Raw genomic sequence first — 14515 nt, forward strand, 5'->3', positions numbered from 1 at the left:
AGTAACCCCACTTTTGCAAATTATTATTTTAACCCTTATTCGTGTTAGTGTTTCTTGTCGCTGTAAATATTATTTTATCTTCGCTGGGGGTTTTGTATACATTTAAGAGTGATAGTCTTGAATACGTTAAAGAGTCATCCGATTTTTATTTTCAAAGCTATTAGTGTTGCATTTTACTAAACTATATGAAAAACCTTATTGGATTCATATATATGCTGTGTGTGTTTTTGTGTGTGTGTGTGTGTGTGTATATGTATGTATATATATATATATATATATATATATATATATATATATATATATATATATACAATAATTGTCTGTGCAATATTTGTTCTTTATATTTGTATTGGTTTGCGAATAGCTCGAAAAAATGTGTTGATTAAAACATTGGTGATGAGTGCTGCATTAATTCTATGGACAATAAATATTGTCCTGGGTTTTTAATCTATGTAATGGAAGGTAACAACTTGTTTTATAAGTTTGCAGAATACGGATTTTAAAACAAATGAATTAAGTCATTTAGAGATAATATTTAAAGTGATTCCATTATTAGTTTCACCTTTTTTGTGCCAACTATGCTGAAATAGCTTTTGCAACTTTTTTAAAATTTGATTGTGATCCCCTGGCAAATGATAGCACAGCTAGGAGTTCTGGGTTTTAAATTTTTTTTGTTTTGTTTAGCCTCTAAATGAGAATAGCTCTGGTTGAGAGAGTCTGTCATGGTAAGTGCAGTAAACTGGAAGAAAAGCCTAAATTAAATTAGTATTTGATGTGACTACCCCTTTGTCTTTACCACAGCAACAGTCCTCTTTGGCACACTTACATTCTGTTTCTGAAGGTACTTGTGGTTGGTTGTTTTTAGGCACCCTGAAGAACTTGACACGGCTCCACCACATATTTCTGCAGTCTCATTTTTTTCTGTTATTTCAAGCAATCCCAGACTGGTTTGATTGTTTCACAAGTGGTTCTTTAGGCTGCAGATATTTGTATATGACATTGGTCATGTGTATGGGTCCTTTGTCATGCTGAAGAAATAAGTTGCAAATGAACAGATGCCTCCCAGATGGTATTGCATGGTGAACAGGAAACTGCTGTACTTCTCAATGTTTCCATCAATTCTGATAAAATCACCATCCCCCATTTACAATAGAGCACCCCTAAACTTGCAGAGAACCTGTCAGGAACGCACTAGTCATTCGTCTGTGACACTGCAGAGGCGCACTGGAGTGTGCATGCGCGAATGCCTGTCTGGCCGTTTAGTGGAAAACGGGCGTTCGCCAGTGCGCATACATGTGTGTGACTGCCTGTGTTTGCGCCCACGTGCGCATGTGCACGCAATAGCCATCATGGTTGGCACCCAAATGGCCTATTTAAGGGTAGCAAGTTCACTCATTCTTTGCTGTCTTGCTTGCAGCTTCCCCTGCGCTCCTGGTCCTGAAACCTGCTGTATCTAGATTTATCCTTGATTGACCTCCTGGCTTGTCTCACCTCGCTTGTCTGCTGCTTGTCCTGACCTCAGCTTGTTCTGTGACCATTCTCCTGCATGACCCTTGTCTGCTAATCCACCATCAGACCTGGACTTGTTTACCTCCTGGTGGGGTGACCCTGAGGACCGCGACCTGGTGCTATACACGCAGCAAAATCCATCCTCACCATCAGAGGCTCTGGTGAAAACCGGTTGGCACTTAGATTCCGCACCTCAGGCTAGCCTGTGTCTACTACCAAGGTGACTTGTCTGTGTTCTGCTCTCTGGTCCCTACAAGGCTACCCTCTGCACGTCAGGCTTGCCGCCAGAACCCTGACAGAACCTCCACCATGCATTACTGTTGCCTGCATACATTCATGCCTGTAGCGTTGTTTTCAGGGATTAAACTGCATTCTTTTAGAGCCCTTGGTTGGGAAGGACCTTCAAGATGGAGATGACCATCTTGTGTTTTGCTGTTATGCTCATATTTGTCATAGTATAAGATATAAAATTGAAATCCTGACTACTTTTGCACCCTTAGGGTCCTTTCACACGGGCGGTCTGTATGTCCATTTTTCATCCCATTTTTTTTGCGGATGAAAAACGGACATAATGCATGTCAATGGGATTGCGGATGTCAGCGGATGACTATCCGCTGACATCCGATTTGCATTCTTTCCTATCAATTCCATTTTTGGAATGGAAGAGAACTCTATTTTTCTTCCGTTTAAAAAAACGCAACGGACGCAAAAACAGATGTCAGCAGTGTCATCAGCTGACATCCGCAATCCCATTGACATGCATTATCTCCGTTTATCATCCGCAAATGTCCGTAAAAAAAAAAAAAAGTGGCGGAGCGGATCAAAAAAAACGGTCCGCCCCGTGTGAAAGGACCCGAAGGGCTCTTTCACACAGGCGGACCGTTCAGATCCGCCTGTCCGTTTTTTTGGTGGATCTGAACGGTCCCCCCATGCATCCCTATGGGGCATCGGATGTCAGTGGAGACATGTCCACTGACATCCGATCCGCTCCGTCATCCTCCTGCTCAGCTGGGGGATCGGCGGATCGATCCCCCGCTGAGAAAAACGGACTCCGTCCGACGGAGCGGATAGTGTGAAAGGGGCCTTACACTTTTAGAATGTTTCTCAGTTGTTCAGTTGTATTCCCTCTGCACAGCTGTTTGTTTCAGTTAATACGTTTGAGCCAACCTACACATTTTAGGTTTAATTCACAATTCTTAAAGATTAGGATAAGGGTCCTTATTTTTGCCATGATCTCATTGGATTCACCTGAAAGGAACTGTGAATTTTTTTGGAAAGTTAGGATCCTCCTCCTGATGTGTTAAATTTGTGAATTGAGCTTTATGTAATTTATCACTGCCACCATTCCTTCTGAAAATCTCAGTTCATTCCAATTGAAGGTCTATGTATTGGGCAACAGTGGACGGCCTTTCCAAAGGAATTATTTTGATTTTTCTGCATATGCAAGATCTGACAGTAGTGAGAACAGATGAGTATAACATTTTGGGAAGTTGAAGGCAGTTGTTTTAAAATGGAAATCAACTATGGCACCAACCTTGGATTTTAGGAAAACCTTGGTAAATTCAGTAACTTCCTTCTATAATGCCACATACCTCTCTCGTGATTGCCCAAAAAAACTAAATAAGATATGGGATCTCTGAATTACCTTAAATACTACAAATGTATTTTATGCTGGGCCTGCATCGACATAAAAAGTGTCTCTACTTCAAGGGGGACTTATGGGCCTCTCACCGAATATGAGTTTAAGGAGTCTGGTGCTGGACTTGGATAATGTCATGACTTTGAATGTATCTATCCTTTTACTGTAATTACTGTAGGGAACCGAACATGGTGGTTACATCCCCCCTTGCCTCTTACTTCACTTGGATTTATGAGTAAGGGCTAGTACGTTGTACAGTAATTGGTTTTGTCCTATTGTTCTGTATGTTTTTCCGGGCCAAAAGGCCCTAAATAGAACTTAAGAAAAGAAAAACTTTGGGAAGTTGCTGGGTAGATATCAGTAAAGGTTAACTGTACTAGTTAACCTTTAACAATTATGTGTATTTTAGAGAAACTGTAAGAATTCCTAATCTGTTAAAGCAATTTACTGTCAGTGGTAAAAGGCTCTTTTTTGTTTGTTAACCTCTGCACTACCCAATTATCCCTGTGCATAATAAGATCAGCCACATCACCAGTGACCACTGGGATATGTGTAGGCTAACACAGGCTTTTGACTTTAAAAAGAAATGCCAACCAATTATATTTTTCACCAACCCGTTCACAAGAAAATCAGTTCTATTTGGTTTAGATGATGTTTTTTCTGCATGCAACAATTGCTTGAGAATATCCCCATATAAAGTATTATACCCTTTTTGAACCACATAATTTCGTTAATTTATTTGTTCAATATTTTTTTTTGATTTTAGGAATGAAAAACTTCAAAGATGCTCCCAATGCAAGTTTGCCCAGTACTGCAATTTGCTTTGCCAGGTAAATAAAATGTATTAAATAATACTTTGATAACCCCTAGTCAAACAATAATAAATGGTCATCCTTCTAAACAGCATGTTGATATATGTTATGGGTACAACAATTACCAGATTATCAGACAAGGTCCTATTTAGTAAACTGAAAATGGTCAGGGCAAATGGAATTCAGACTGACAGGCAGTGTCCCGGCAGAGTGTTATTATGCAGAATGTGTAGCGGTAATAAGTGTTTTTATTGCACACAGAGATAATGATCAGAAAATCCATCAGTGAGCATGCCAATCCTGCCTTTTTCAGGCTAAAAGGGAAGTAAGTGCTTATATGAATTGTGAAGATGCCCACAGTGTAAAGTGGTGACCATAATTCCAACCCCAAACCCAGGGACACCCTATAGACCAGTGATTGCGAACCTTGGCACCCCAGATGTTTTGGAACTACATTTCCCATGATGCTCACCTAAGCTGCAGAGTGCATGAGCATCATGGAAAATGTAGTTCCAAAACATCTGGGGTGCCAAGGTTCGCCATCACTGCTATAGACCATGCCCCTAATTGCAGCCAACAATTCCAAGCTTTTGTTATAAATGTGGGGGGGGGGGGGGGGGGGGGAAGAGGCAGTTAAGCCTAAACGCTAAACCAGCCATATACCGGTAGGTCATCAACCCGAAAATAAGCAATACAAGCAAAACAGGGAAGGTGTAGGGTGTTTAAGGATGGATAACCAGTTTTATCACTAGATATCATACCAAAGTTAAAATATACCATGTTTTATTACAAGTATCATAAAAATATCTGGGGAGAATTTGCATCACAATATCACAATATAGAAATGCACATAAAACTTCAATGGCTATTGTCATGAATAAAGATGTCAATACGTTTCGTGGACCATGCAGCTTTGTCAGGACTTCTCATTTCCACATGACAGTAGCCTTTTCCATATACACTTTGATAAAAACTGAATGCTTGAAGCGAGAGATAATCACGTCCTCCTTGGCTATGGGGAGCCAAATAAGGAACAACAGACAGGGACACCTTCCAAATAGTAGCTCAAAGCCAATCACATAGGGGTCAGGAGTAAATAATAAACACAGTGAAGGGATGAGGAGTAAATAACATACAGAATGCATACATCAGGTGTTACTAGCATACAGTCAATTGTGATTGTGGCCAAATTGCGGGCATATAGGGGTAAGGTTAAAACCTGTGCCTACTCTGCTCTGGGTCAAGAGTGCATACTGCACAGAGTGCAGAGGGAAGGAATGTGTAACTATCAGAGTGCAGTGATCAGGAGTAAACAAGGCACAAAGTGCAGAAGTCAAGAGCATGTAATGCACAGAGTCCAGAGGTCAAGAGTAAGTAACGTACAGGATGCGTGCGTCGGGAGATACTAAAGTGCAGTGAATTGTGGTGGTGGCCAAATCTGCTCTGGATCAAGACTGCATAAAGTACAGAGTACACGGGTCAGGAGTAGGTAATATACACAGTGCAAGGGTCAGGAATAGGTATCAAGCAGGGTACAGGGAACAGAAGTAAGTATTTCTAACATTGCAGAAGTCTCTAGTAAGTAACTCAATGATTGCAGAGGTCAAGGCCAAATAATGCACAGAGTGCAGGGGTCAATGGAAGACAAATTTATAATTCAAAAAAACCTTGGTAGGCCTTGGGATTTCTGTGAAAGCACTGAAGTGACAAAATCCACAACATAGGAGTGGTGACTGGTGCACCAGCCACAGAAGCAGGGATCCCATGAACAGTTGCAGGGGAAGTTACAGAAGCCCCCTTTGAGGTTTGGAGCTGATCCAGACATACAGGCTCTGAAGTGTCTGAATGTTGTGATCTTTTATAACTTGACGTTTGATAGGGATTGTTTAATGTCAGTTTAGTGTACATCAATCCAGGGTCTGAACAAGATTTAACAAATCTACAATATACTTATTTGATTGCATTATTTTTAAGAAAAAAGTCAGTTATATATTTTTTTTTAATAAGACATCAAGATTTACCAACTTTTAGGAAATTGACATTTTTGCACTTTCACTTTTTTAGCGGTTGAATTAGTTCCTATAATTCATATGTATGTGTTTGCAGAAAGCAGATGGCATTCTGTAGCAGCCTGGAATGAAATGGCAAACAGATTAAGGAGCTTAAGTGATCTTTTGGTAACCTTGTGTGGATTTATAAGTGCTTTAAAAAGCGCTGCAGTAGAATTCTAGAAATTGCCAACTTTTCAGTCAACTCTATTTTAGTTATTTATTAACTCTCACAAGGCTTCATAAGTGAGTTTCCCCATGTTAAAATTCTTCTCCTGAGAACCCCACACCATGCCACAACATTTTTCTGAGTGAAGTGAACCACATGCTTTTAATTAACATTTGGTCTAGATCCACCTGCATTTCACTTCTTAGGTTTAGTATAATAAGAATGTGAATTCTATGTCTGTACATTTAGTATTATAGTCTGATACACAACAGCAGTGAGTTATGTAGGCTTATAGACAAACTGATTTTCATTGCGACATACAAATGGCATTGCGTTCCCCCAAACTAGGAGATATCTGGAGTATAAGCTCTTGAAGGATAAAAAAAAAATGCCTTTCTATTGTATTTTTTGTGCATGTCAAGTAATTGCTAGTTAATTAGGTGAGCCCTTAGTCCATTTGGGACAAAATATGTGGCTAAATGTTTAAGCCTTGAGCGAGCATTAGTACACAATATAGTAAAAAATATGTGGACACCCCTTCAAATTGAGTTAGCTGCTAACGCTTAAGGGTAACGGTAATGCTACAACATACAAAGACATTTTAGACAATTGTGTATGTCTTGAAAACAATTTGTTTCAGCATTACTTTTTACCTTTGCACAAAGCCAGATCCATGAAGGCATGGTTTGGGTCTGCTGTGAAAGTATTATTGTGGCCTGAATAGAGTGCTGACCCTAATGCTGTTGAGTACCTTTGCAACTAAATTAAACTCTAATTGCCAGCTAGGTCTTCTCAACCAGTGACCTGGCTGGTTTTTAACATCCCAGTATAAATTCTTCCCATAAGTGTGGAGGCTGTTGAAGCAGCAGGTGGGGGGGGGGGAGTGGAAGGGGACCCATGACTTTGGATGCCCAACAAGCTCATGTAGGTGTGATGAGGTGTTTATAAACCTGTGGCCCAATACACCGATCAGCCATAACTGTAATGACCACTCCTCTGATATTGAGTAAGTCCCTTTTTCACTGCCAAAACAGCCCTGACCCAACACAGCATAGACTCCACTAGACCTCTGAAGGTATGCTGTGATATATCTGCCACCAAGCCATCGGTAACAGATACCCGTAAGTTGCAAGGTGGGCCTCCACAGTCTTGTTTCTCCAGCACATCCCACAGATGCTTGATTGGATCGAGATCTGGAGAATTTGGAGACGAAGACAACACCTTGAACTCGTTGTTTCTCAAATCATTCTTGAACCATTTTTACAGTGTGGCAGGGTGCATTATACTGCTCAAAGAGGCCACTGCCATCAGGGAATACTGTTTTCATGAAGGGAAATACTTGGTCAGCAACAATGTTTAGATTGGTGGTATATGTCAAAAGTAACAACCACATAAATGGCAGGACCCAAGGGTTTCGAGCAGAACATTGCCATAAAGCATCACACTGCCGGCTTGTCATTTTGTCATAATGCATTCTGGTGCCATCTCTTTCCCAGGTAAGCAATGCACATAGGCATTCCCTAGACGTAAAAGAAAACATGATTTGTCAGACCAGGTCACCTTCTTCCGTTGCTTGCTGGATAAGAGTTGGCGCATCACACATACCTATATAGCATCAAGGGGTATGCAGTTCATGTATAGTCATTAGTCTGGTGTAGTTGATGGCTGAAATAGATGACACTCAGGGCCAGCTCAGCTGCAGAGAGAAGTCAGCTCTGAAAGTGGAAATAAAAACAAAAAGCAGAGCGCCTCTAAGTGTTATCAGTTTAATTAAAAGGATAAGGCAGGTACAGGAAAACTGCTCACATTTAAAACAGTATAAAATAGCTCATCTGTTAGGTGGTCTGCAGGAACACAGGGGTCCACGGCTGGATGTTTGTGGCTCCAGGAGGTGGTGCAGGGGATGGTGAAGGAGGGAGATGTCTGGAGGGCCAAGAGACCAGATAGTAGGATGGCCAGCGGCTTCAGGAAGGTGTTCTGTTCCTGCTGGGTTCCCTTACCGGCAATGGTGGTGGCAGCACCTGACAGTGCCGACATCGCTGGACTCCAGGACAGGTAAGTGTCCTAATATTAAAAGTCAACAGCTACAGTATGTGTAGCTGCTGAATTTTATTTTTTGGAGGGGGAGGCTGGAGCACCGCTTTAAGTCCGTGGCCGGTGCTCCTTCTCTTTTTGGTATGCAACGATAAGACATTGCTTCCTATTATGGCAGTCCCGAGCCGCCCTGCCTGTGTCTATAGACACAGACATTGCAGCTTAGCCCCGCTCCCTCATCACAGGATTTGACTGACAGCGGTTGGAGCCAATGGATTCATGCACATATAGAAAGAAAATGAAATAGAATACAGCACTTAAAAATATGGTATTGGGGGTAAAAAGATAATTATTGTTATTATACACAATTTATACAACGACAACAGTTTACGCAGCACTTTGCAACTCAACTCACAGCCATTAATGTCTAAACCTCTGGCAACAAAAGTGAGTACACCCCTAAGTGACAATGTCCAAATTGGGCCCAATTAGCCATGTTCCCTCCCTAGTGTTGTGACTCGTTAGTGTTACAAGGTCTCAGGTGTGAATGGGGAGCAGGTGTGTTAAATTTGATATCGCTCTCACTCTCTCATACTGGTCACTGGAAGTTCAACATGGCACCTCATGGCAAAGAATTTTTGCTCTACATAAAGATGGCCTAGGCTATAAGAAGATTGCCAAGACCATGAAACTGAGCTGCAGCACGGTGGCCAAGACCAAACAGCAGTTTAACAGGACAGGTTCCACTCAGAACAGGCCTCAACCATGGTCGACCAAAGAAGTTGAGTGCACGTGCTCGGTGTCCTATCCAGAGGTTGTCTTTGGGAAATAGACGTATGAGTGCTGCCAGCATTGCTGCAGAGGTTGAAGGTGTGGGGGGTCAGCCTGTCAGTGCTCAGACCATATGCCGCACACTGCACCAAATTGGTCTGCATGGCTGTCGTCTCAGAAGGAAGCCTCTTCTAAAGATGATGCACAAGAAAGCCTGCAAACAGTTTGCTGAAGACAAGCAGACTAAGGACATGGATTACTGAAATCATGTCCTGTGGTCTGATGAGACCAAGATAAATGTATTTGGTTCAGATGGTGTCAAGCATGTGTGGCGGCAACCAGGTGAGGAGTACAAAGACAAGTGTGTCTTGCCTACAGTCAAGCATGGTGGTGGGAGTGTCATGGTCTGGGGCTACATTAGTGCTCCAGGCACTGGGGAGCTAGAGTTAATTGAGGGAACCATGAATGCCAACATGTACTGTGACTGAAGCAGAGCATGATCCCCTCCCTTCAGAGACTGGGCCGCAGGGCAGTATTCCAACATAACAACCCTAAACACACCTCCTTGCTAAAGAAGCTGAGGGTAAAGGTGATGGACTGGTCAAGCATGCCTCCAGACCTAAATCCTATTGAGCATCCGTAGGGCATCCTCAAACAGAAGGTGGAGGAGCACAAGGTCTTTAACATCCACCAGCTCCGTGGTGTCGTCATGGAGGAGTGATAGAGTGCTCCAGTTGCAACCTGTGAAGCTCTGGTGAACTCCATGCCCAAGAGGGTTAAGGCAGTGCTGGAAAATGATGGTGACCACACAAAATATTGACACTTTGGGCCCAATTTGGACATTTCGACTTAGGGGTGTACTCACTTTTGTTGCCAACGGTTTAGACATTAATGGCTGTGTGTGGAGTTATTTTATTTTGAGGGGACAGCAAATTTACCCTGTTATACAAGCTGTACACTCACTACTTTACATTGTAGCAAAGTGTAATTTCTTCAGTGTTGTTACATGAAAAGATATAATAAAATATTTACAAAAATGTGAGGGGTGTACTCACTTTTGTGAGATACTGTATATAAAACGGTGATATAAAAAATAAATTGAATTGTATAATCACACCCAGCGCCACACAATTAAACTAGATAACTGGATTAAAAAAATCTAGACATCAGCTGCCACTATCACACAATCATCAAAATTCAACAATGGAGTAGTTGCAAATTAATTAATATTAACTAATTGCACCAGCCCTAGCGGTGCTGAACTATAATTTGCAAATGAATCCAACTTGGAATGGCTTGACCATTGAATGGCATGAATGTATATTATTTTGTGGATTTATAAATAAGAAAAGAAAATCTACTATTGTGGTGTTGATATCGATCTGCTATATCTGGAAAGGTTCTATTTTTAATTCACAAGCAAAATAGGAGCTTGCACACATCGGATGGCCTGGGGATCCTGAATCTGTAAATCCCTCCCTGTAGGTCCTACCTAAACTTGTTTGGAATCGGTGACATCTGCAGCATATCACATACTGTTTCCAGTGTTGGCTCTGATGGGATTATGTATGCTTACATGCTTTGACTGTTCCGTTTAGGTTGTATCACATGCCGAGTGAAATCCTTAATTCTGCCTTCAGTCTGAAAGACAACAAAATCCCCCTACAAAGCCATCTACTTCAGTTTTCATCCATATTTTATCCATCCTTTCAGATTCTATGTGAATACTATTATTGGTTACCTAGTTCTTTGAAAAAACAGCAGCTTGTTTACTGTTGTTATGTGTGCATAGAATTAATCGACGTAAGAGTAAACACATTATGATGCAGGCTAGCAGCTGTTCACACAAACATAATCATTTCACTTTAATCATTTATCTTTAAACTATGCCATTTAGGCTACATTCACACCTGCGTTTCTGTACGACAATGTGCACATGCAAGAAAATCAGTGGGAGGTCCTGACGAGTAGCTGCCAAAGGCAGCCCCATTGAATGCAATGGAAGGCTTCTGGCTCCTGCAGCTAATTGCATCCATTTGCATGTAATCGCTATGGGCCGAATACCTGCAGGTGATTGGCCATAGATGCAGACTGTCTGTGTCCGGGGCTAATCACTTGCAGGTAATCGCAGCATTGTGATTACATGCAAGCGGCTCCAATTAGCTGCAGGAGTCGCAGCTAATCCCCAGGACTCTTCACTGATTTTCTCTGCATCTACATGCTGTAAGGCCAAAACACAGATGTGAATGTGGCCTAAAATATATCTAAAGCCCATTTTTTTTAGGTAGGTAGTTAAAGAGGAAGTAAAGCGCATCTTTTTTATTTACCTGCAAGAGTAAAGGCCTAATGTGCTAGTATGCATATTATGTGAAACTTTCCCTGCAATCGAAGCCTTCGTTGTCACCGCTGGAGGCCGCATCCATCTGTCACCCTTCTTTCTTCCGGGTTCGCAGACTCCGGCTATGTGACTGACCGGAACCGCATGACACAGGGCTCTGAAGAAACTGCACGTTGCTTCAGAGCGCATCCGCTGATGACGTCACCGGCTGCATATACAGTAAATATCTCCTAAACGGAGCACGTATAGGAGATATTCAGAGTACCTATAGGAAAGCCTTAGGCCTCTTACACACAATACTCCTGTTTTATCATCTCCTTTTTCAGCCGCAAATTTCAGGCGTATTTGTCTTATTGAAATGCACGCGTTTGCGCAAATTTGCGTCCTTTTGCACAAATGTATTCTCGCGTTCTTGTAGAATATGCAAATTAGCATTTTTTTCAGATAAACAGTATGGTCGTATGCGTTCATTTGTTCACAATTGCGCGTATTTGCACGCTTTAGGTGTAAATTACTGTCCAAAAATGCAGATTTTTCTATTTTTGTTCTTACTGAAGAATGCACGGCGCTCATTTACGTGCCTTTGTGCATAGGCACATTACAATGAATGGGTTGTATTTTAGCTCAGAAAAAAAAGCCGTACTGAGCTTTTTTAACCACTAGCCGACCGCTCACGTTGCTGCTACTGCAACAGAGCGGCTCGGCTAGGTCCAGCGATGTAGACCTACGTCGATTGACTCCTCCCTCTCTCGGCCACGCGCGTGCGCCGCCGGAGGCTCGCTCCCGCTGTATTCAGACACAGGGGTAGTCGGGCCAGGGGAGGATCACCGCCGTTCTTCCCAGATCGTGGCAAGCATTCTGCTTGAGGGAACTGGACACTAGAAGAGTGATCAGACTGTGTCTGGATCCTTGGATGGATCGTCTTCAGGGTTGTCCAGTGCGTGTTCAATCGGACATGCTACGGCTGTGGCTTATGTCAATCACCAAGACGGCACAAGAAGTGTCCTGATGGCCCTGGAGGTAGCTGGCATTTTAAGGTGGGCAGAACGGTTCATTCCAGCCCTCTCCGCCGTACACATTCCAGAGGTGCAAAATTGGCAGGCGGATTACCTCAATCGGCAGGCATTGGGCGACGGGGAGTGGTCCCTTCATCCGGAGGTGTTTCATCAGCTGTGTCTCCGGTGTGGTACCCCCAAGGTGGATCTGTTGGTGACTCGACTCAACAGAAAGGTGCAGAGGTGTGTAGCTCAGTCAAGGGATTCTCTGGCAGATGCCACAGATGCGCTAGTGGCCACCGTGAGGGTCACTATCATCTGATTTACGCCTTCCCTCCTCTCAGGCTTCTGCCCAGTCTTCTACGCAGGATCATGGCAGAAGGGTTTCCGGTCATCTTAGTAGCTCCGGACTGGCCTTGCCGGGCTTGGTACGCCGATCTGGTGCGGCTGGTCGCTGACGTTCCCTGGCAGCTTCCTCTCGGGGAGGATCTGCTGTCCCAATGACCGATCCTCCATCCTGCTTTACAGTCGATGGCTTTGACGGCCTGGCTGTTGAATGCCAGCTGCTGAAGAATAGAGGTTTATCTGAGTTGGTAATTCCTACACTATTAAAAGCTAGCAAATCTACCTCCAGGAATATCTACCATCGTACGTGGAAGACGTACATTGCATGCTGTCGCTTGGGGTTCGTACTTGCTCCTTCTCGATGACTCTGATCTTGACCTTCCTTCAACAGGGGGTTTAACAGAAATTGGCCTTGAGTACCATCAAGGGCCAGGTGTCGGCTTTGGTGGCCTTCTTCCAACAACCTTTGGCCACACACTCCCTTTTCTTCAGGATGTTTGACATTGGTTTCTCCAGTGCGGGCTCCGCTGCCGCCTTGGGATCTTAGTTTGGTGCTTTCAGCTCTAAAGAAGCCTCCCTTTGAAAATTTCCCCTGCTTATTTTGTCCCAGAAGGTGGCCTTTTTAGTAGCTATCAACTCTGCGTGCAGGGTGTCAGAACTGGCGGCGTCATCCTGTCGTTCACCTTACCTAATGATTTACAGGGATAAGGTGGTTCTTCACCCCTGTCAGTCGTTCCTTCCAAAGGTTGTCTCTGGTTTTCATTTGAATGAAGACATTGTGTTGCATTCCCTGTATCCCAGGCCTAAACATCTGAAGGAAATTGCCTTGTATGTCTTGGATGTGATCCTGGCAATTTGGGTGTACCTGGCAGCTAGGAAGTCTTTCAGGAAGTTAGACTCTCTCTTTGTGCTCACGGATGGACCTCGAAAAAGGATTTCCACTTCCTCTGCGACCATTTCCAGATGGATCAGACTTACGGGGGTTCAGGCCTATTTTATCAGGTTCCTCCTTTCCCTGTCAAGGCGAACTCTACTAGGGCGCTTAGTGCCTCCTGGGCTTTCTGTCTTTAGGTGTCAGTGACGCAGGTTTGCAAGGCGGCCACCTGTACGTCGGTGCACACTTTTGCAAAGTTTTATAAAGTGGATGTGTTAGCATCTGCAGATGCTTCTTTTGGCCGCAAGGTATTTGCAGGCTGATGTTTTAGAGGACCTGATCCTCTTTGAGGGTGTGTTGTTTTTTTCAGGTGGTCTTCAGTTGTTTGGTGGAGCTCCTGTTGCCTGGTTGGGTAATGTTTAGCCTTTGGAATTTTTTTTGCTGTTCCCACCCCTCATGTTTAACCCAAAGGTTATGAATATCAGAAGCTGTCTGTAAATGAACGAAAGAGAAAATTGAATTTTTGACCTACTGTAAAATCCATTTCTCTGATGTTCATTCACGGACACAGTACCCACCCCTCTGTGGAGTTATAATTCTCCTGACGCTGCTTGTAACAAAACTGAGTGGCTATAGCAGAGAGAGGGAGTATACCCCCGTGGGACAGTCCATGGGTGTCCTACTCCTATAGGGCGCAGTATAACCCAGTAGATATGAATATCAGGAGCTGTGTCCGTCAAGGAACGAAAGAGAAATGGATTTTATGGTAAGTCAAAAATCCAATTTTTCCCTCCCCGGTGTCATGTGATTTGTTAGTGTTACAAGGTCTTAGGTGTGAATGGGGAGCAGGTATATTAAATTTAGTGTTATCTCCCTCACTCTCTCTCTCATACTGGTCACTGGAAGTTCAACAGGACACCTCATGGCAAAGAACTCTCTAAAGATCTGAAAAAAGAATTGTTGCTCTACAAGAAGATTGCC

General features: G+C 43.1%; 1 protein-coding gene across 1 annotated transcript in view; it reads left to right on the forward strand.

The window, feature by feature from the left end:
• SMYD3 (SET and MYND domain containing 3) overlaps window positions 1-14515 on the forward strand; it is a 915592-nt gene that overhangs the window by 97138 nt on the left and 803939 nt on the right. The window contains exon 3 of the mRNA XM_082249576.1: window positions 3915-3978. Within this exon, the coding sequence (XP_082105702.1) occupies window positions 3915-3978 (64 nt within the window). The remainder of the gene's footprint in view (window positions 1-3914; window positions 3979-14515) is intronic.

The sequence above is a fragment of the Pelophylax lessonae genome (genome assembly GCF_965119305.1).
Source record: "Pelophylax lessonae genome assembly, chromosome: 3".
NCBI lineage: Eukaryota > Metazoa > Chordata > Amphibia > Anura > Ranidae > Pelophylax > Pelophylax lessonae.